The sequence below is a fragment of the Sinocyclocheilus rhinocerous genome, unplaced genomic scaffold, assembly GCF_001515625.1.
Source record: "Sinocyclocheilus rhinocerous isolate Xijiao unplaced genomic scaffold, SAMN03320098_v1.1 scaffold1541, whole genome shotgun sequence".
Lineage (NCBI taxonomy): Eukaryota > Metazoa > Chordata > Actinopteri > Cypriniformes > Cyprinidae > Sinocyclocheilus > Sinocyclocheilus rhinocerous.
Window position 1 is genome coordinate 260014 of NW_015666203.1, and position 23572 is coordinate 283585.

The 23572-nt window shown below is 36.9% G+C and overlaps 2 protein-coding genes across 2 annotated transcripts in view; one reads left to right on the forward strand and one right to left on the reverse strand.

The window, feature by feature from the left end:
- Positions 1–1246: 1246 nt before the first annotated feature.
- On the reverse strand, positions 1247–5180 carry LOC107732170 (myosin light chain 3, skeletal muscle isoform-like). The gene is made up of 6 exons (XM_016543440.1): positions 4905–5180; positions 3715–3742; positions 3487–3636; positions 1536–1709; positions 1311–1388; positions 1247–1257 (listed from the first exon to the last, which is right to left on the reverse strand). Exons 1-6 carry the CDS (start codon positions 5178–5180, stop codon positions 1247–1249), a joined length of 717 nt encoding a protein of 238 aa, XP_016398926.1.
- Positions 5181–12986: 7806 nt separating this feature from the next.
- LOC107732174 (sodium channel protein type 4 subunit alpha A-like) overlaps positions 12987–23572 on the forward strand; it is a 39662-nt gene continuing 29076 nt past the window's right edge. The window contains 5 exon segments of the mRNA XM_016543450.1: positions 12987–13064; positions 21250–21553; positions 21660–21780; positions 21890–21977; positions 22785–22913. Of these exon segments, the coding sequence (XP_016398936.1) occupies positions 21302–21553; positions 21660–21780; positions 21890–21977; positions 22785–22913 (590 nt within the window). The 5' untranslated portion in view covers positions 12987–13064; positions 21250–21301.

The following is a 23572-nucleotide window of genomic DNA, read 5'->3' on the forward strand; positions in this document are numbered from 1 at the left end:
GTATATTCACCACGCTCCTTAATAAAGCCTTGCGATTGGATCTTCAACTCTGTTGTCATGCCTCCAATGTTACAGGTTTAGGAAAGTGGCTATTAAAAAAAAGTTTTGTTTGTTATTTTGTCCGAGTCTGCTCCTGAAGGAATTTCCCTATATTTGCATACTGGATTTTCCTTTTGTTTATACCATTAAAACTCCCAAAAAGGTCCCTTGCTTCCAATCTCTCTTTTCATGTTGCGTCCTTTACCCTAGACGGGGCGTAACATCCCCACAACACGATTTTTGCTATTTTTCCCACAACACACTCACAAATAACTTTGTACTTGATTCATATCTTTCCAATAATTACTTGACTGGACACTCAACCCATTTGTTCAGTGTGAATGTTGCATCCTTTTAGAGAATGTAACACTTGGCTACAGCACAAGGTTTTTCTTAGTAAAGTCCTTTGAGAGAGGTCTAGTGACAAGGAGTCTGGGCTTATCATATGTGCCTGGTAAAAGTTCCTGACATTTGGGGATTAGAGCAAACCGCGTACACTAGCTAAACCAAAGTCAAAGTTTTATCTGCTGACAGCTGTGTTGATCCACTCTTGGGACAGACTCAATTTTTCAGCTGACTACTGCGTCGTGACATACAGAGTTGGAATTAGCATTTTGCCTCCTCTTGTTGCACTGATGATTTTTATTGATATAAAACGGCTTCATGGTGCTGGTTGAAGAACAGACTGATTTTAATCAGTTGTACAATTTTTACAAAAAAAATGTTTTGCATTATTTATGATTCATCGATGACATCATGAATCACTGATGAGATGACAATTCTCAGACTTGACCTTCAGCTAACCACTGCTGACGTGCATGGGAGACTGCTACTGTAACTAGGCCAACAGAAAAGATATTGGTATTGTAAATTAAAGTTTAAAATGTACTAGCAAAATGTATTATATTTCAGATCAGGACTTCCCAACCAGGGGTTTGCCATCCTGCAGGTCAGGAGGTTATGAACCGGCAGAATTAAATTTATATAATTAAGTTGCTTAATTATTTCAACATTTTTGTGAATTCATTATGTTTATTGAAAGGTTAATGTCACAACAGGGGGTACTTCAAACAAATCATAGGGATCATAGACCAAAAAAAGAAAAAAGGTTGGGAAGCCCTGGTTTAGATGAACTTACCAGAAGAGTTCCCTCAGTCAGTCATGACATGTTTTATAAAAGCTTGGATAAAGAACGTCAAGATTAATTTCAATGAGAACCTTCATGTCATTAATTTTGTCAGTAGAGGAAAGTCTTAAGTAACTGCTCTTACCTTCATAGTTAATACAACCATTTGTGTCTTCTTGCCCTGCCAGCAACTGATCCACTTCACCCTCAGACAATCTCTCACCTGAAATTGAGCCAGGGTTCCAATGAGCAAAATGAAAATGAAAAAACTTGATAATACATTTTAAGCTCTCAATTTTTTCAATATTTGACCACAACCAATGGTCAAATATATATTGATTTGGCACATTTTCTCTCCCTGATTCCATACCCAAAGTAGCGAGCACATGGCGGAGTTCAGCCCCCATGACTGTTCCATTCCCTTCTTTGTCAAAGACCCGAAGGCCTTCCACAAAATCTTCAAATGTGCCCCTTTCAGTAGACTTTGAAACTTGTTGAAACATAGGCAGGAAAGTCTCAAAGTCGATCAGTTTGGATTCCATCTCTGAATCACACAATTTAAACAGACCAATTTAGTAAATGATTAAAATTTTTCAACAATCAGAGAAAAAAAACATTCTTTAAAGGGATAGTTCACCAAAAATCCAAATGGCCTCCATTGACTGTCAATAGGGCCTTTTGCACCGCTTTAGTTCCAGAACTAAATGTACAGTACTAAAGTACTGGGACGATTTTGCGCGAACTATTTCCCAGTACCATTTAAACCATTTAATCACTTTCCAGAACATTCTCGTTCACCGTTCCTGGCTGGTGGAACGATCTCCCCACCCCTATCCGGAATGCTGAATCCCTGACCATTTTCAAGCGACAGCTGAAAACTCATCTCTTTCGAAGCTACTTGACTTCATCATCATAAAAAAAATAAATAAATAAAAAAATTCTCTCTCTTTATCTATTCCTTCTCTTTCTAGCGTGTACTTATTTGAACAATGTCTAAAAACTTGGTATTACAAGCACTTCCTGTATCTGTTTGCCTCTTTTAAGAAGAATCGCTTTATGTATCCCCCAATTGTAAGTCGCTTTGGATAAAAGCATCTGCTAAATGTCTAAATGTCTAAATGTAAAGGGTTGCATTCGCACCGAGAGTGTGTACTAAGAAGTGACGTAAGCCGGTCGACAGCGTCGTCATTTGTGCGCGGCGTTCAACAACAGAAACAAAGAAGAAGAACATTAACAACAGGAGGATGGAGGACGCTGTGATCGGAGCTGTGTTTTTGTGTCTCGCGGGTTTCACAATAATGGACATGGAAAGTCGACGTATACGTAAAGCGATTGAAAGAACGGAAAGGAGGACTAAGAATCTCCAACGACAACTGGCAGTGCTACATTTGCTACAAGTGCCTGCACTTCAGCGTCCGTCCATCTATCGCTGTTCTATACTTGCGAAATAAGTTGACATATGTTTACAGTATGTTTACACAGCGTTTTAAATCATGGCGGGGGAGAGGGTTTTCATACGCGTTTGGCCAATCAATGTCTACTTATGTCACGATTAGTACCTGTTGTGCTGGTTAGACCCTGCTCTGGAGTAGGAGCTAATTTGGTTCTCGAAAAAGGCAGTCCGGTACTAAAATCGCACCCAGTTCCGGCGGTGCGAAAACATCAAAAAGTGGGTAGTTCCACAATTAGTTCTGGTACTATGAAAAGGTTCCCGCGGTGCGAAAGGCCCTATTGTATGGAGGAAAACAACACTTCTCCTTTTGGGTTCCATGGAAGAAATAAAGGGTTTGGGATAACATGAAAAGGAATGCAAACTATCCCTTTAAGCTTCAATAGCACACAATTGCAAAAAGTAAATGTTATATTTACAGAAGTTAGTGTGCTTTGTCACCATGAGCATTTTTTGTTTATGTTGTGTTGTGTTGAGGTGTCCTAATGCATTCCTGTGGTAAGAATGGCACTTTGATTTAGTGAGCCATTATGATGAGAATTAACTGAATCTCAATATTCAGAGAATGGCTTGCAAATGTCACAGAGAACTTAACTGCTACTGATATCTTTGACGTTTGTGCCAATCAACATCTCAGTAATCTCTGACATATGTGTTAAGTCTTTCCCTTGGTTTGCTCCCGAAGGATCCAATGGGACTTGGCAAAGTAATAGTTGAGTTATTTTATAGACCTGTCGATCTCAACCATTTTCCTGGTGCTCCAAACACTGCACATTTTTAATTTCTCCCTTGTTTGACACAACCATTTCAGGCCTTTGAGTCTCTACTAAAAGTCACAACAGCAGTTTTTGTCCCCCATCTGTGAGACTACCTTCAGGCATTGGTTTCCCAAGAACATTCAAAACTTCAGCATTGGTTGGGTTCTGACCCAAAGCTCTCATCACATCTCCACACTGAGCTAATGAAATCTTCATCTCCCCCGAGGGAGTCCTGGCAAACAACAGGAAAGCTTCTTTGAACTCTGTATAACATGAAATGACATTAAGTGAGTTCATTTTCAATTAAGTTGATCAGATGACCTTTTTAGGCTGTTCCTTACCTTCAAGCTGTTCAGCACTGAGATTACCCTGAAACCCAGAACAAGAGTTGTTTTTTTAGGTTTTTGTAGACATTTATGTCTTGAAATTTGCAGTTATCAGTAAAATATATCAAATTAAACAGTCATTTAGTGCTGACTCACACGTGAAATGCATTTTTGATCATTCATGATCTTCTACCATGTACTGCACAGATGTTAGCGTATTGTGTTTAATAACAGTCTGACAGTTGTTGTGCCATAATTTTTCCTGGCACCACGAATAATCTCCCCTCAAAGCACACAGTCTGTTTATGAGATCATATCATCCATATCTGTCTCCCTGAGATTACCCTGAAACCCAGAACAAGAGTTGTTTTTTTAGGTTTTTGTAGACATTTATGTCTTGAAATTTGCAGTTATCAGTAAAATATATCAAATTAAACATAGTCATTTAGTGCTGACTCACACGTGAAATGCATTTTTGATCATTCATGATCTTCCACCATGTACTGCACAGATGTTAGCGTATTGTGTTTAATAACAGTCTGACAGTTGTTGTGCCATAATTTTTCCTGGCACCACGAATAATCTCCCCTCAAAGCACACAGTCTGTTTATGAGATCATATCATCCATATCTGTCTCCCTGGGGAGTCTAACTTAGGAAATGTATGAATACAGTGGTGAGTGGGAAGACCTCATAGCTCAGTAGCAGGTGTGTGTCGATCCATGAAAAGAACATCTACTGGAATCCAGCCATGAAGCAGTGAATTGTACAGTACATGTCCAGGCAACCGCTTAGGAAAATGTGCAGTTTTATCAATAGAAATGATCCAGCAATGAAACTATTTGAAATGAAATAGTTACCTTTTGCATTTGGGGATTTGTGCTGTGTCTGCACCATTTTGGTTATTGACCAGGATTTTTTCCCCCTGTATTGCCTCAAATTGAATATTTATAGACCAAAATTGGATATTTAACTGTTTCAGTGTCAGTACATCTCAATTTTAAATATGTGGACTTTTCATTTTGAAAACGTTTTATCATTGTGCCTCATTTGAAATTGATTACCCAATACCTGTCAATAAAGTCTTTTTACTGTACATACACATTTAAATATAGACGTCAACCATTATTGTAGGCACATCAATCCAGGCCATCGGACACCTGCGTAAAATGAAATAACATTACATAACATAACACAGAGACTTACTGCAGCGGCAGGATCATATTTAAAAGCTGGATTTGGAGGAGAAGCCTGTGCTATAGCTGGTTCTGGGGCTGCTCCAGGTGCAGGGCTGGCTTTTTCGGGAGGTTTTGTAGCTGACTCTGGTGTTGTAGTTGGGGCAGAAGCAGCCTTTTCCAGTGCTGGCGCTGTTGGTTTAGGGTCGGCTGTTGACGCTGGTTCTGCTGCTTCAGGAGCTGGTTCTTCTTTTGCAGCTGGGGCTGGCTTTCCTTCTTTTTTGTGCACTGGCTTTTGTGAAGCCATAGTGGTGCAATCACAACAAGTGAATGGACAAAAACGAAACCTTATTCAAATGTTTGACTGCTGTTAATTGGTATGGATTGGAGCCCTAAATGTTATATACCCTCCTCCATCTCCCTAAATTTGCTGCACCTCCCCAATATTACTACCATTTCTAAAAAAGGAAAGAATGCTGTGACTCCAGTGGGTCCACTGGATACAAATTCCCTCCCCACTTCATATTTTCACCTGTTCTGTTCACAACAATATCATACACATCTCTCCTGAGAATATAGTGCATTAGGCACTATAAATGGGTAGATGGATATGACATTTTGTGTTCTGCTACTTGACATCATCCTGACATATAAAGCAGTATAGATAGGGATACTGTACAGGGCTGTTGCTTTTAATAGACACAAATGCTGCAGCTTAACAGTTCCCCCAAACATCTCATTCACACCTTCTCTGCTTTTCCAAAACAAATGCATATTTTTAGGACATTTTTGTCCCTTTGAACCTTTGAAAATATATTCCCACCCTTTTCACAAATTATCCATGAAAAATTACTATAGTGTTTAATAAAACATTACTGGTGCTAAGTTGTTGATCATAGAGGAAATTACACCTTGACTGAGTTGAATAGAAGATAAATAAATTTAAAGGTGTCATCGGATGCCCATTTTCCACAAATTGATATGATTCTTTTAGGGTCTGAATGAAAAGTCTATAACATACTTTGGTTAAAATTTCTCAATGGTAGTGTAAAACAACACCCTTTTTACCTTGTCAAAATCAGCTCTGCACAAATCAACCCATTTTGTTGCATGTCCCTTTAAATGCTAATGAGCTCTGCTCACCCCACCCCTCTCTTCTATGGGGTGACCAGCAGTTAACTAGCACATTATTAAGAAAGGCGATTTGCAAAGATGCATAAAAAACCCTTATACTCACTTCTTCTGGAGGTGAAGCTGGATCACGAATGATAAATCGGGAGGCGCATTCCCTTCACAAACAAAAGTAATCCTCTGCGTCTTCTGTGGCTCAGATGTCGGGAGTAAATGATGACTGCTATGTTATTACATCCAACAACAGAACACCTCAGTCGCTTAGGAGACATTATTGTCTACGTCCCTGCTCCGGCATCGAAACAATGGCAGTCGACTCTTACAGCTCACTCAGGGCAGGTCTAAGGTAAGACGGCAGTGTCAGTCAACAATCGTGGGAGGGGCCTTGGCTTGTGTGACGTCACACAGCCAAGTATCAGAGAATGGCTTGATTTGAAAAAGGGGATCTTAATTTTAGGGATTAAAGGTGGGGTATTTTTTCAAAAACGCTTTAGAAAACTGAGTTGTGCCGAGTACCAAAACAAACTTGTACCCAATCAGCAGTAAGGGGCGTGTCTACTCATGATGCGGAGGAGAGAGCACTCAGTGCACAGGAGGACGGACATTAGCTGAGCCGAGCGACGACAGAAAGATAGAGATGGTGGATAAAAAGCAAAAGAGGAAAATATCTGCGGAACAAAAGAAGGTTTACGATAAGGCAAGAAGTAGGACCCGTGTAAATTTTCGAATCAGCTTTCCAGCACTGGATAGAACTCAAGGAGCGGGAAGGCCTGCGATCAGACGCCGAGGTTGCTTTGTTTCTTCTCTATAGGTGAGTAACATTAGTTTTGCTTTGTTTCACAGAACTAATATTTGCTGGCTTTTGCTTGAATATGCTCTTGTGTCCTGTTCGCTTGTTTGTTTGTTTAGCTATGATAAAGACACATTCATTTCCAAACCCTATAAGCCTGGAGCGTCTAAACCTCCTCCACTGTCTGTTTCAAGCGTCAGCTCCCAAAGTGTGTCTGAAAAGTAAGATAATATGTTTAATACAGCAGGTAATAATACAGCAGATTCCTCCATAATCGTTGCCTGGGTTGCGTACGTATGTGTGATGCGGAGCTATCAAAATAGGGGCAAGACCCTTTTGGGGTAGGGGCGTGTTTGTTTTGGTGATTTGAAATATCAACATTGGCTACCAGAAATCACTTACCCAACCTTTAAATAAAAACCACTGGGTGGATTTTTATCATTATAGGGTGGATGTGTACACACACTGCCAACACACATTTAAGTTCAAACAACATGTAAAAGTGAATTTTGCATCCAATGACCCCTTTAACACAACAAATAATTAAATTGATTTTGAGTATTTGACTTTGTCCATGAAAGTCTATATATATATATAATAGTTTCTAAACACAACAAAGCATAATCACACATCTCTTTATCACATCACACATCACATCTTTTTATCTCTGAATATTGTATGAATTTATCTTTCAATATTGTCTGCTTTCTGTCTATACCAACCTTAGCTCCCCAGGACAGGCTTTAAAAATGGATGGACTGGGTGGCATGGTCCATCTACACCATAAAGAATAAACAAAACTACTGTGCACATAATAAGAGTCAAATTAATCGTTTAATTCACAAAACCAGTAAAATGCATAATAAGCTGCATTAGAACCATAATTGTTTGGTAATCAATCCCTTTTTAATATGTTTAATTACCTCTGAAGTAGTTATCCTTTTAACTCAGAAAAAGTGATTTACGTTCTCTCATGCAGTAAATGGTGCTGGATAAAAGACTCATTTAGCCTCCCTAGTGTGATAGAGCAGGCAGTAGAATGAATGCAAAGGTAGACACACACACACACGCACACAAACAGCTCATTTCAAGGTTCTGTTAGATGCAGAATATCATTATTGTAAATATAATGGAAAGAAACCAATACCTAACTATTATAATATTTGTTTAAAGTAACAATGACACTATAATGGTGTGAGGTGAGAAGGGCCCTGTACACCCTGAAAATGGGCTGTACCATCAAAGATATTGTATAGCTTCAGAAGACCTTTCTAGAAGACCTTTAAGGAGGCTTGCTTCTTCAGACAAAACATATTCTCAGGGTATAACACGGTTCCTCATTCCAGCGGCTTCAGTTCCTGCTTCTGCCTTTGCTTCTGGCTGTAGTTTTTGAATAAAATTGCAGACATTCATTTGTTGACTGATGTACATTGAAAAGACACAATACAGAAAAGTCCCCCTGGAAGAAACAGAATGAGAAACCCTGCTCTATAATGAACCTACGTGGCAAAACAAGATGCACCTGAAAACAATTTGCATGGAAAATACCAGAAATACCAGACAAAATGTTAGAAAACGAACTTATGGCATATAGGCATACACTGTAGGACTTCTGTAAGTTCAAAAGTTTATATCCTCTTGGCTTATTACATTTACTTTTTTCAGTGAAAACGGATCTAATTTTGATTTAATTTAGCATCTCTGGGAAACAGTGATTTATGACATTGTATTGTATTGAGTATATTTTTAGTCTTTTTATCTATGAGTTTTCTATCTATTTGTTAATGAAGGATTTGTAGAGTAAACATTATAGTTTCTATGTTGAAGTAAAAAGATAAAATAAGACCCTTAGGATAAGATGCAAATATTTCTATGTATATATGTATTTATTTATTTATAAGTGAGATAATAAATAATGATCTGGACTGTGAGTATGTCTCTTAACATGTATTGTTATGATGGCTTGTCATACAAAGACTGAAAGTCTGGATTTTGTTTGGAATTTGTTTGTTTATATAGCAAAAAAAACAAAACATATCAGTTAGTTTGAATAAAAATCAACTTGTGGGACACAGAAGTGCCTGAAGTTGAAGAAACACCTTAATCAATCACTGTCAGTAAACATGTTCAAACAAATTGTGGCCTCAATATTTTCTATTATATTCACACATTCATTTTGTCATTTTCAAATTCTCACTTTCATCCCTTTAAACATCTCTGAATATTGAATGTATCATTCTGCTCAAGACTGTCTGCTTTCAGTCTACACCAACCTCAGCTCCTCAGAGAAAAAGACAGGCTTTAAAAATGGATGGACGGGGTGGCATGGTCCATCTGTACCAAACAGAATAAAACAATCAGTTAATTCACAAAACTTGTAAAATGCACAATAAACTGCATTAAAATCATAATTGTTTGCAACCCATTTCAAAATATGTTTAGTTACAAAAAATCTGTGGTCTGGAGGGACTTGCATACCTCAGAAGTAATGTCATCTTTTAACTCAGAAAAAGTGATTTATCATCACTCATGCGGTAAATAGTGCTGGATAAAAGACTCATTTAACCTCCCTTGTGTGATAGAGCTGGCAGGTTTAAAAAAAGCTTATTTTCAGTATTAACAAATATATAGGTCACCATTTCAAAATCAAGGTTTTATTAGATGCAGAATGTTAGTTTTGTAAAGATGCTCACAGCAGCATGTTGTGGATGTATTGGCAGTAGCAAATCTCAGTACTTGCTCTGCTGCAGCAGCAGCGTAGCAGATCTATTCCACCATGACCAAACACATTAACATTGTCATGTATATTACCATGCAAAAACTCTCAGAGAGTTGTCATGATAGAACTCTATATGGGAAGCACAGTAACAAGATCTGGAGCCAACAATAAAGGTATCTATGTGCATGAGTGTTTCACAAACGACGATATGTTTATATGTGTTGGCAGGTGCTGGGATGACTTGGACAGTGGCTACTGGTGAATCATCAAAATTCCCATTTTGCTTTCTGTATTTGTAAGTTAATGCAGAATACAATACCTGTTTGCTTAAATAGGTTTATTCATTGATGTATTTATTGTGGATCTTATTTATTTATCTATCTATCCATCCATCCATCTATCCATCCATCCATCCATTCCAGTTAAATACTTTTCTATTATTATAGTTGTCAAGACAAAAACCCCAGAATCAAATTGAGGAGACAGGAAACTTTACAGGTGAGATCTGTTAAATAGCCTAATTATTACAAATTGTAAAATCGAACTTTATGGCGATTTTTGGTTTCTTTTCAATTTACAAACACATCATTTTACATAAGAAGGTGCCCTGATCTCCTATCATTCAGGCGACTGGCGAAGTCAACTCTTCTGCTCATCCCTCTTTTCGGAGTGTATTGGCTATTTCGTATTTGCTCTGTTTCCTGAACATGTGGGTCTATAGAGGCGAGACTCTTCTTTGAACTCATGCTAGGTTCCTTCCAGGTACTGTACAGGCACTTATAATGCAAGACTATACACGGTAGCTTACAATACAAAACAAGAAATCAAATATATTCATTATTCAATAGCGGTCTAATAAATTACTCTGTTGTTATTATTTCTCTCATTTGATGTTATTATAGCTTCTATTGAGCCTTGTAAGAGAAACTCTGCCCTCTACTGTAAATATACTTGAAATACAAAAGCTAACAAATATATATATATATATAATCAAGGCAAAATCAAGGCTACTAATCAAGTAGCCTACTAAAAGAAATCCATAAAGTATCGTTAAAGACTTTGTGCTACTACAAATGTCAAAATATTAATTATGGCATTTCTTTGAAGGGTTTCATTTTGGCATTGTTATACTGCTTCTTGAACTGTGAGGTAAGATCTAATATGTTTTTAATAACATATGAAAATATAAAGTAGCATTGTATGACCTTATCAGTTAACGAATGAATGAATGAATGATAATATTTTTATATATAGAAAAAATATACCCTATTGGAAAATGGCATCTCAGGAACCGCACGCCAGTGGTTTGAGTCTTACCTCTCAGATAGGTCCTTCAAGGTATCTTGGAGAGGTGAGGTGTCCAAGTCGCAACATCTAGCTACTGGGGTGCCTCAGGGCTCAGTTCTTGAACCACTTCTCTTCTCTGTCTACATGGCATCAATAGGTTCTGCCATTCAGAAACATGGCTTTTCATATCACTGATATGCTGATGACTGCTAAATGACTAAATGTAAATGTAAATATAGGTCCAGAATGAAATAAGAAAAGAGATTGAGAAATATAAGTTCCAAACTGACAACAACACTTTCCAAACGGTGACTCAAGACTTCACTGCATGAACTTGAGTATGTTTTATCACAACTGCACTTAAAGTAAAAATAAAACAAAAATAAAACAATGCTGATTTTGATTACGTTCTGGGATAGCTTACTCTCCACAATGGCGGAGTGGTAACTTGGGGAGAAGAATTGTTGAATAAATGATGTTATTATTGTTTTCTTTGCGCACAAAAAGTATTGTTGTAGCTTCGCAAAATTGAAGTTGAGCCACTGATGTAACATGGACTATTTTACCGATGTCCTTCTGGACCTGTGAACATTACAGTTGCGTTGCTGTCTATAGGAGGGTCAGAGAGCTCTCAGATTTTATCAAAAATATCTTAATTTGTGTTCCAAAATGAACAAAGGTCTTATGGGTTTGGAACGACAGGAGTGTGAGTAATTAATGACAGAATTTTCATTTTTGTGTGAACTAACCCTTTAACCTTGTTATATTGTTATATAACATGTGATGATAATTGTGTTAATATTCTCACACAAGCTTAAAAAAAGTTTGTGTTAGGTGTGAGTTAGATGTGAGAAATGGCGCTTGGTTTATATTTTGCCACTTAATTTGATATTTTTTTCTGATGCAATGACATCCATACATATTTAAGTGTGACTTCTGTCTCCAAAAACTTTTTGGGTGCCCCCACATTTGTCTAACCTATGGCAAAGTGTTTTGGCATGTTAAAAGATGTTAATAGCTAGGCTGTCTTATGTGGTTTGTAATTTACCGTTTTTAATTATCTGTTAATATAAAAAAAGTATAAAAATACTGCTGAATTTTACTTCTTCTTTTCTCAAATAGCCTATGTTACACCAGAGGATGGCGCTACATGTTCAATATTCAATGTGATGTATTACATCATCAATATCCGTTTTCAAACATGAGCTCCTTTTCAGTCAGTAGCTACATATAGTAACGTGCTGTAAATAATATGCATTAAACATTCAGTATTAAACAGTGCGCTAATTACGATGTGAATAGTTTCAGTAATTTCTTTCTTTCTAATGAAAAGAATGTTGTGTTAGCGTGGAGTTCAATGATAGTTCTTCGTCCCTTCCAAGAAGCATCTGCAACATTATCAGTGGAAGTGATCAAGTATATTACATTTCTGCTCAGCTGCCTGATCTACTTTAAACGGGCGGTGTGTGTGTGTGTGTGAGAGAGAGAGTTTATATATTTGTTTTATATAAAAATATGCTTTGTGTATGAATATAACGTATTCAAGGGCCTGAAGCTTAAAACACACAATTTATACTAGGTGTATTTTAGTCATGACTAATTATTTAACATGTAATAAATAAATAAATAAAAATGACAATGGGCTAGCTACTAATGCACTGCTCCAATTATTCATTCATTTTAAAATTCAACAATTATTAAAATGAAATCTTAATCGCGTTAATCGATTTACTCTTTTGAGAGATTTTCGCGCCTTTTATCAAACCAACGGTCAAAATACTCGTTTGAACTCTTTCCCACTCGCGAGCCCTATAGGTCGTTTACTGTCTGAATATTTGTGCGATATTCAACAGTATAGCTTATTTTCGTTCGATATATTTTACAAATAAGGAAAACAAACTGTTTATATACTCATTCCTGTTCCAGCTACAGTATGGTAAAACCTTTAAATACTGGAATGTGTTGAAAATCCTTCTCCATAGGCGATACAGAAATTATTATAGTAAAACAACCCATAAAAGCATCTGTCCAGGAAAGGTAAATTAGAAATAGCGTTTTAATGTTTCAGGACCCTCGTATGTAAGAGTTTTCCAGTGATGATCCTCGATACCTGCGGCTCAATATCAGGTTTCATTCAAGACGTTTATGCGTCAGCAACAGCTGTCCTGGAGCTCGCGCTGGCCCCGGGTAAGAGAGACGGACTTCAGCTGGAAGGAAGACCAAAGACTGAGGGTTTTGTGGAAATATTTACCTCACTGTGACAGGTAAAGTTGTGATCTAGAGCACTGCATGACGTATAGGTCAGTCGGTTGAGGGCAATGCTGTGTCTGTATCTGGAAAGCTGCAGGATTCATTTTGGCCCCCAAAGGTTTTGTTTTTTGTCACTGTTGATTTAATTTGCTGTTGAGCATGTCTTGACAGAAGTTTCTAGCTTGATAAGAAGCTTGATATGAATAGAATACCAAATAGAATGTTGAGGAATTATGATTTAAAATTGTGACAAATATTAATTTGTCGTGATTTAAAAATTTGGTAGCAGCCTATGTCCAACAGATTAGCAGAAATTCAAATTAGGATTTCACGAAGTCGTTAAAAATGGGAAGTGAGAAAGATTTGAAAACATTCTCTCTAAAATACTTGATTCTGATTGGTCCGTTGTGTCATTCTGCTGGCAAATATTTTTGTATAATGACCACTAAATGTATAATAATTGTATAATTGACCATATAGTCTCAGGCAAACTGTTTCCTACAACTGCACTATATTCATGTCCCGGAATCACGCTGTGGCTTTTAAAAAAAAAAACATTAAAATAATTCAAAAATAAATAATGAATATTAATACTCAATTCAGTATTCATGTCTATTTTATATATTTTGTGAGCATTCGCGTAATAAAAATGTATAATATATTTGACTGTTTCCTACAACTGCACTATATTCATGTCCCGGAATCACGCTGTGGCTTTTTTTTAAAAAAACATTAAAATAATTCAAAAATAAATAATGAATATTAATACTCAATTCAGTATTCATGTCTATTTTATATATTTTTTGAGCATTCGCGTAATAAAAATGTATAATATATTTTATCCTTTAAATTGGATTTCTAAATGAGATTGGCAGTGTTGCCTCATTTTCCAGTCTTATCTTTATCACTGTCATGCTCATTTACCCTCCTTGGGACTTCCACAAATGTAAACGTGAACTATACACAGAACTTTTCTTTATGTCTAATGTGTCAGGTCTATTGTTCCAGCAGATGCTGACCGTGCAGCCGTACACTTTTTCCCATCCCAACAGCGTATGGAGTCAGAGTTAAATATAGCCCATGTCTTCATTTCAAGGGCTCGGTTGATGATGCTCGTAGTGCTCAGTTGTACCCCACCATTCCTCCCCTGTTAATCCATGTTGCCCTGATCAGAGGTGTAGGATGATGGAGATATTTGGACTGTTGATCCCGAGATGCTCGTCAAAAGCACTCAGTCAGATCGGATTTTGCTTAACCCCCCCTTCAGTTTTGTGCTCTTGCCTTTCACAGAGGTGGTGGAAGTAGACTTTGTCTCATGTAGATTCACAGAGGAGCCAGCTAGCTAAATTTAAGGTTGTTTAATGCTAGCTATTGCTTGATATGAAATAAAAGGAGATGCTTGTTTTTAGGCAAGATTGGGACATGAGGTTGGACCTTGTGAGCTTCCCTGGCTAGTTTCATAATATTAGCCCAGACTGGACGGGATGGATGCTTAGAGTTAAATGGTGACACCATCATGTATATGATACTATCTTGGGTATATGGATGGAGCAACTATCCACGGCGTCATTCAGTGACATACTAGGTATTTGGTGTGGATTTTGTTGAATTAGAGGATGTGTTGTCTAGAGTGTGTGCATCTCTATGAGCGAGTACTGGGCATCACATGTTCTTGGACGCAGTAGGTGTTGGTTTTAGGTTTCTTTCACCAGTGGAACCATGTGATCTTCTGGCGATCCCCCTACCAGCACTCTCCTAAAGTGTGCAAAAGGGGAATCAGTGGTGAAGGTGCAAGCTTAAATTTGACCCGTTTCATAGACACCACACACTTATGTGCATCCGGAGTTTGTAGCGTTGTGACGTTTGATATCTTTGCACATGAGATGTGATAGATTGATTAGGATTGTTAGTAGCCCCCATCAAAAAATTGTCCCAATATCTTTTATTTTCCCATTGGATACTGTTACGGATATATTTATATAAATTGGCTTTGCAGTTAAGCTGCTTCATTGCTGACAAATGTTAAAAGACATTTGAAGGTTTCCTTTCCTGCAATGGATTGTAGGTAAATATCTTATCTATTGCTTTTATGTTTTTGATTTTCAAAATTTCTTATTGCTATTTCAGAATGAGAAATTCCTGAAAATGATTCAGTGTGAATGAATCCAACCGAATCACAAACAAATTTAGAACATTTTGCAAACCTAATAAGATTAGATCAAAAAAGTGATTTATTCACAAATCTGGCATTTAGTTCTGATTCTAAACAACGGATAGAAAACACAAGTATTATCAGAGAAAATGATTCTCAGATCAGTATAAGTTAAACTCCAGTGCCCCAGTAAAATAGGTCTAGTGACACCCCTGGTCTCAATGAATGTTCATTTAATTTACTAGTTCGTTTAAAAAAAGAAAACTCAGTGTTGTTTCAAGTCTGTAGTACTATGACTTCTTTCTTCTGTGGAACACAAAAGAAGCTGTTTTACAGAATCTCCACGCTGCTCTTTTTGCCGTGATGCAAACTGAATGCCAATCAAAACGGACAAGAAAAGCACAATCAAAATCAGAGATGTGGTTTAGAGGCAAGCTGAATTTGAGTATGGCTCATATTTTTTTATTTCTCTCTCCTCTATATCATGTTGTTCAATACATTCAAATATAAATTCAAAGTTGCTGTGTCTTGAAGGTGTACAGGTGTAAATGTGATTTGAGAGCTACAGGGGAGGGAGGACTTTCAGCTAATAACAATTAAATGTTAGTCTGTTTATCACAGAAAGCTATAGTATGACTTCAGAATACTTCAGATATTATGAATGATTCATATTGAATATGTTTATGCTTTTTTGTATTGTTTGGAGCTTGACAGCCACTGGTCACTGTCCACTTTAAATAAATAAGCAGCTTAGACATTAGGCAAAATATCTACTTTAGTGTTACACAGAAGAGTAAATGATATCTGTAGTGTTAACACGTTCGTATGCTTGACATGCTGAGGTTTTCTGCTACATATAGACCTTTTACTATTTCCTCAAAATATACAAAGATGCTTTTGACCGTTTTTTTAAATCCTATCCAGTTGATAGCAGCGGATCTTTGCAAGTAAGGCTCCAGCATACATTAGGGCTTTACATGAGGCCTTATAGAGACCAGAGAGAAAGGTTAAGTAGACATGGCAGTGTTAAAGAGAGGCATGGTTTACAACCCTTTAAGAAGACATAGGCCCAGAGCACGCCTCATGTCATCACACTATAGTCATAAAAACCCTTGTTTGTACTGCTGATCATTTGTTTACAACTTACCACATAGGCATAAGTACAGGGGTCAAGAAGTCATGAATGGATAGTCAAGCTACTGCGGATTATGTTAAAGGGAAATGAAGAGGTGTTTTGCTATGTTGAATGTCTGTCAGTTGTGGCAGCATAGTTATATAGTTTTAAGATATATTATATATAATTTTAAGAGGATGACGTAATTCATCTGAACATTTTCATGCATTAATAAACTAACTGTGTTTAGCTGAATGTCAATGCATGTGCTCTGGTGCAAAGTAAAAATAGGCTTTTATTTTCCATTTGGATGTCAGTCAGTGACACTTTGTTTTAGCCAACATTGATCATGTGTTAAAACCTCAAGCGGTTGCCCATGTACAGTTACTCCAAAAAGTATTTGGACACTTAAGCTGCTCTAAATATGTATGACGTGTAAAACAAAGTGTTATTGGAAACAAAACTTTTTTGAGCAATTTTTGCAGTTGGCAGAAATGTGTGTATGAAGTAGCATAAACATATTCTATATGAATCATTCATAATATTTGAAGTATTCTGAAGTCATACTATAGCTTTCTGTGATAAACAGACTAACATTTAATTGTTATTAGCTGAAAGTCCTTCACTTTGAACACAAGGTTTAAATCGAGTTTTGAAATAGTTGCCGATGAGATCGATTCAAGTCTAATTTTAACGGGTCTGTCTCAGGGCGGGTTTTTCTTTCTTTCTTTTTGCTTTTAAAGAAAAATATTTTTTTTCATTGGGACGGTTTGGGAAAGAAGTGATTCAGGTTAGTTCGGGTCTGGTATAGATCTTACAATTCAGAAGACGTCTAAAATGATGTTAACTCCTCTCGTGTTCATATTTTTCATTTTGGTGAAAAGTTGCAAAAAAGGCCCACACATTGTGAAGATGGAAACGGTCAACAAAAAAGCAAATGCGAGATTAAAACCACTGCTTGACTGAGGAAATGTTTAATATTCCTTAGTAAATCTGTGTTGTTGTTTTTCGCATTTGCTTTTTTGTTGTGTTTTTTCATCCTAATAGTTTGAATTCTACATAATAGTTTGGTCTACATATTGCTCTATAATTTACACCATTTACATTTAGTCATTTAGCAGACACTTTTATCCAAAGCGACTTACAAATGAGGACAACAGAAGCAATCAAACCAACAAAAGAGCAATAATATGTAAGTGCTGTGACAAGTCCTGGTTAGTCTAACGCAGTGCACATAGCAAGGTTTTTATAATAATAAAAACAAAACAAGTATATACACTAAAAAAGAATAGAGAACGCCAGTGTTAGAGGGTCATTTTTTATAATAAATAAAAAGAAAACAAGTAGATAGAATAGAAAGGAATAAAGAATGCTAGTGTTAGGGTCTTTTTTCATAAATATAAGCCATAAATACCATAACAAATTTGTTTAAATTATTTTACTTGATGGTGTGCTTCTGTTACCTTTCTTAAATCTGTGCAATGATGTTAATTTTTAAGAATGGCTTAGGTATCCAGATATTTTTCAAGGGAATTGTACATTTAAAAAAAAATGTACGGATTATTGTCTCTTGCATCTGTGTTTTGCTGCCAAACCAGCCACTGAGTATAATTTATCTGAAAAAGCATTGCATGGATCACTCAAATGAAGAGAAGTGTGTGTGCATAACAGTCTGCCTGTTGTTCTTGGCTGTAGATACAGTTAGAGACAAAGTAACCCAGCTGCAAATATTAGAATGTCATCAGACAGCATTATTTACTTCTGTCCTTTGAGCCTTCAGTGTTACTTGCATGCTGGTTTTAGACAAACCTCTATTGACAGTACAGCTATGAAAAAAAAAGACATGAGCAAGCTTCAGGACTATCCGGTGGTATAGCTCTTACTTGTTGAAGACCTGATCTGCTATAATGCAATCAGGAAATATCTTCAATAAAGCCTCTGCAAGTATATTTTAAGACTTGGGGAAAACTTGGCCCCTGACCTGACAGAGGCTCTTAAAAAGTGGAGGAGGGGGCGATGCTCTTTCTCATCCTGTAGTGATATAAGAGATCTTGATGGTGGCTTATTAGACTTAACATTGGTGGGAAAATGACATAGAATGTCCTCCATTTTTGGCAGGAAATTCTTAAAGGGGACATATCATGGACAACATTGCTCTTTTGAAAGCGTTTGATGGACTGTGTGGACAAACTGACAAATTTTTGGATAATAAGCTGCACAAATGGGTTATTTAGAAACAATGGCTGAGAAGTGCTACTGATGTCACAACCATAAGCACATGAACATTTTAAAGAAAAGAGACAGTTTGAATTAAAGGTCCCCTGAAATGCTTAGAAACACGCAGCGTTACTCTGTGTTGACGTCATTTTAACTGAAATGGAGCACACTGCCTTATAGATAACCTTAAGACTAACATATTGATACTAACACCCAAAAAACTTTAATTTTGATTTCATGGGGACTTTAAATAACAATGAATCGGTAATGGACCAACAGTAACTTGCTGTTGTAACTCAACAAGTTGTGTGCTGTAATAGCTGGAAGGAACAAGGGGAGGGATCATTTGTTTTTGGTGTTTAAAGGAGTATATAAGTCTAGGTGTTGGGAGATGAGGTGTGGGTCGAGCTGAGTTGGCGTGTTTATTGGTGCGAGTGAAGCTGGAATGAGCAGAGTCATCGCACTTCTGTAACTCGATGCTGAACCGTGATGGCCCACGGCAGCTGGGCGGCCACCATATTGGTGTTTGTGTGGTACGCATGTGTATGAGAGTGATACAGAGTGTATGTCTACTTTCCACTTTCCCAGCCCTTCATACCCTGTATACTGGGGCCCCATAAAGAAACACTGAATCCTCTAAGACATATGTGTGCATTCAACTTGCATTCACACTGTCAGAAAAAATATGCAAAAATTGTACCTTTAGAGGTACAACAGCTTGTCACTGAGGTAGTAACCTCAGCTTTGTTCCTTCTTTACCCCTAAATGGTGTATTTTAGTACCTTAGAATAGTATTATGTACACTTAAGGTAGTAATATGTACTCTTATGGCACTATTATGAATCCTTTGTGGGTTAAGAAGGTACAAACGTGACCCTTTAAGGTTACCGCACCAATGGCGTTAGCTTTGAAAGCATAAGATCCCACCCTCCCTGCAAATCACTCTTCAAAGCCACACCTCCTCTAAAACACATGAACGCCCACAGGCAGACCAGAAGCTAACCAGCGACACGATGAGAGACAGCACTGGTGGAGGGTTAAATGCAACGCTGTCATATTACCTCATGTGTCATTCACCCGTGAGAAAACATTACAGTAAATAGTGCATAATATTACAATAATAACACCTTCCATTCTCGCTCGGTCTGCAATAGTGTAATGGAACACACTGATGACTTATCATGTCTGCGCGAACAGGGTGCACGGTGGTATGCAAATACATACTTTGAAAAGGCAGGTAGGACAGCCTATCGTAATCCTCGGCCAGAGGAATATTATTGGATGAACACTTTATGGTCTTACGCCTACCACAGACGTTATAAATACATATAAATACATTTAGAGCAAATCTCGTATATTTTGTGTGAACTGTTTTATGCATATATGATTTATATTGTTAAACAGTGAGGATGTACATGTAGGCATGTACGCACAAGGTCATTGTCAGTGAAGGGGCCTGTCCCTGGCCTTTTAATGAGGGAAACCCACTAAATCTGTCTTTGGTGTAAACGCAGGGTTCTTTGGGGTTCTAGTGAATTTAGGTGTGGTTTGTATTACTGCAGTCTGTCCTACATTGTGGATGTAAACTGCTTTTGATGACATAATTTGCATATTTCACACTCCTGTTCACACTTATTTAGTTATTAAACTGTGCTGAAACAACATTGAACTAAATTGAGCTGAACAATGCCACGTTCATCTTCTGTAGAGCTTACACTGAATTTGTATCAAAATTGATTGATTTTACAACATTTCCAATGTTATTTTCCTGTTTTATTTATGTAACGCTGCTTGGAAACATTGTGTAAAACACTATACCAATAATGGAGTGTCTATACTAATTGGAAGTAGCCCGCCTTGTTGACAGAGGCTATTTACACTAACTCCACCAACCAAAGTGTGATTGGGGTGGTCAACACTACAAAAAATTGTCATACATCAGTTCTAGTGGCGTAGATGGTAAATCATGTGCCATATTCATTTGGATGCGATTGACCAGGGTTCGAGCCCGCCTTTTGCTGAACTTTTTTTTCTCCCTTTTCAAATCTCATATCACATGGGTATGGCATTTATTTTCATTAAAAATTAAGGAAATAATCTAAAATAATAATCTAAAAACTAAAATAAATTGAATTAAAATTATAATTTACACTCAATACGTTATTATTGCATACTGTTTTATAATGTACTACAATCTGAGGTGCAGATAACTGCCACTATTTGCAATAAGTAGTATAAATAGCAGAAAATCCTGCTATTTTAACAGTGTAAATAGAATCTATAGCTATTTGCACTTAGTGTAAATAGCATCACTAAAAAATGCTATTTTCACTTAGTGTAAATAGAATCCATCGCTATTTACACATAGCGTAAATAGCATCTATCACTAAGAAAATATGCTATTTTACTTAGTGTAAATATCCTCTATCGCTATTTACACTTAGTGTAAATAGCCGCTGCCTACAAATACATCTTAAAGATGCTTGACTCTGAATAATTTGCTTTGGGAGAGCAGCTCTCATTCTTTGCATCTCTTGCAATATGTTCACAACAAAAAAATGTAAGTAAGTTTCGCAATAGAGAAAGTTTTTATTTAAATTTTGCTAGTTTTCCCTAAAACTGCACTGCATATGATTACTTATTCATAAATGATTTTCATATATGAAGTCCATAGTAATATTTGCCATAATTCAAAAATATTTTTCCTCTCTTTCAGGAGCTTGGTGTAGAGATTCCCCGTTGAGGTGGTATCTCTTCGCGATGCCAAGATGGCAAGCCTGTTCCCTCCCACAGGCAACAACGTCTTCCACAGATTCACCCCAGAGTCGCTGGTGGAAATCGACAGGCTCATCCAGGAGAGGAGCACCAGGGAGGATGTAGAGGGGGTTGAGGAGGAACCACAGGCCCCGAGAAGTGATTTAGAGGCAGGAAAGTGCCTGCCAATGATCTATGGTGACCCACCAGTGGATCTCCTCAACACTCCTCTGGAGGACATAGACCCCTTCTATAAAACACAGAAGGTCATTCTCACACCCATAAATATTAAGTGCAGTGCTCTAAACCTCTGTTCATCTGGTGTCCATAAGTGTTCTTAAACCTTTGTGTTAACCTCTTTCTCATTTGCAGACTTTTATTGTCATAAGTAAGGGAAACACAATCTACAGGTTCACTGCTGAACCAGCGCTGTTTTGTATCAGTCCTTTTAGCCTTGTCAGAAGAGGAGCCATCAAAATTCTTATACATTCATATCCTTTTCATTCTCATCATTTCAATTTAATTTTTGTAATGATTATCATGATTGATGCAGTAGTGTATCATTACTTATTTGCCATATTTACCTTGACTGTTCTTCAGATTTTTTAGTATGGTCATCATGATCACTATCCTGTCCAACTGCGTGTTCATGACAATGAGTAACCCTCCAGCCTGGAGTAAAACTGTCGAGTAAGAGCTGCCTTGTGTGAACACACACATTTTCAGCAGAAGTGATCTGTTGAGTACTAGTAGAAGTCTCGAATAATTTTGGAGAGATGAAAGGTTAGCGAGTAATGAAAAAGTAAACGGAGTGTCTATTTACACTAAGTGCAAACAGGCCACCTTGCTGGCAGAAGTTACCAACCTGTGGTTGGGATAGTCAACACTACAAATAACAACAGTCAAACAACAGCTCGAGTGGTGTAGATGATAAAGCACATGCAGTTGTCTTTTTGACACGATCGACTTGAATTCGAATCCACCTTTTGCCAAACTTTTTTTTCTCCCTTTTTAAATCTCATATCACATCAGAAAGGCATTTATTTTCAATAAAAAATGAAGGAAATAATCGAAAAGTCAAAATAAAGTATCGGGTATGCTTAGGGTAGGTGAAGGGAGGGCTTTATTGTCCCAATAAGGTGGCATATCCATTTAATAATTTGAATTAAAATTATCATTTGCACTCAATACGTTATTATTGCATACTGTTTTATAATGTATTTACATGTAGTGCAAATAGCTGCTGCCAAAAGTAAAATATCTATAGGAAATAATTACACATTTCTGTGTTGGTTTATTTTTTATTTGTATTTTAAATATATCCCATATATGTAACAGAAAAAATGTATACTTGTCATTTACAACTGATTTATACTGTATGTTCAATATTAATACTAGCACTATACTAACACTGTGGCTCTGCAGCACCTATTTATGATAATTTATTCACGAGAAATATTGATTTATATATATAGATTTTTTTATTTGTTATTTTAGGTATGTTTTTACTGGTATATATACCTTTGAAGCAACAGTCAAAGTTTTGTCTCGAGGCTTCTGCATCGGACCTTTCACATTCCTCCGTGATCCATGGAACTGGCTTGATTTCATGGTGATCAGCATGGCGTGAGTATTTCAATTCATACAATGTATATAAATATATATATATACACGCATGTATGTTATTTATAGTTCACCTAAAAATATCACCTAAAAAAATCCTCAGGTGATGTAGATGAGCTTGTTTCTTCTGGAGAAATTTAGCCTTACATCACTTGCTAACCAATGAATCTTCTGCAGTGAATGGGTACCATCAGAATGAGAGTCCAAACAGTTGATAAAAACATCACAATAATCCACAAGTAATCCACATGAATCCAGTCCATCAATTAATCATCAGTTCATCTTGTCACTCAATCTTGCGAAATGAAAAGCTGCATGTATGAGCATGGCGTGAGTATTTCAATTCATACAGTGTATATAAATATATATATATACACGCATGTATGTTATTTATAGTTCACCTAAAAATATCACATAAAAAAATCCTCAGGTGATGTAGATGAGCTTGTTTCTTAATCAGAACAGTTTTGGAGAAATTTAGCCTTACATCACTTGCTAACCAATGAATCTTCTGCAGTGAATGGGTACCATCAGAATGAGAGTCCAAACAGTTGATAAAAACATCACAATAATCCACAAGTAATCCACATGAATCCAGTCCATCAATTAATCATCAGTTCATCTTGTCACTCAATCTTGCGAAATGAAAAGCTGCATGTATG

What these genes read in the sequence shown, in the direction of transcription:
- LOC107732170 (XM_016543440.1), bottom strand. Translation starts at nt 5,180, where the DNA reads ATGGCTTCACAAAAGCCAGTGCACAAAAAAGAAGGAAAGCCAGCCCCA. An exon ending in CAGTGCTGAACAGCTTGAAG is followed by an intron (nt 3,637 to 3,714) that starts GTAAGGAACAGC and finishes CATGTTATACAG; the next exon opens with AGTTCAAAGAAGCTTTCCTG. An exon ending in TGGGAAACCAATGCCTGAAG is followed by an intron (nt 1,710 to 3,486) that starts GTAGTCTCACAG and finishes TGTGTGATTCAG; the next exon opens with AGATGGAATCCAAACTGATC.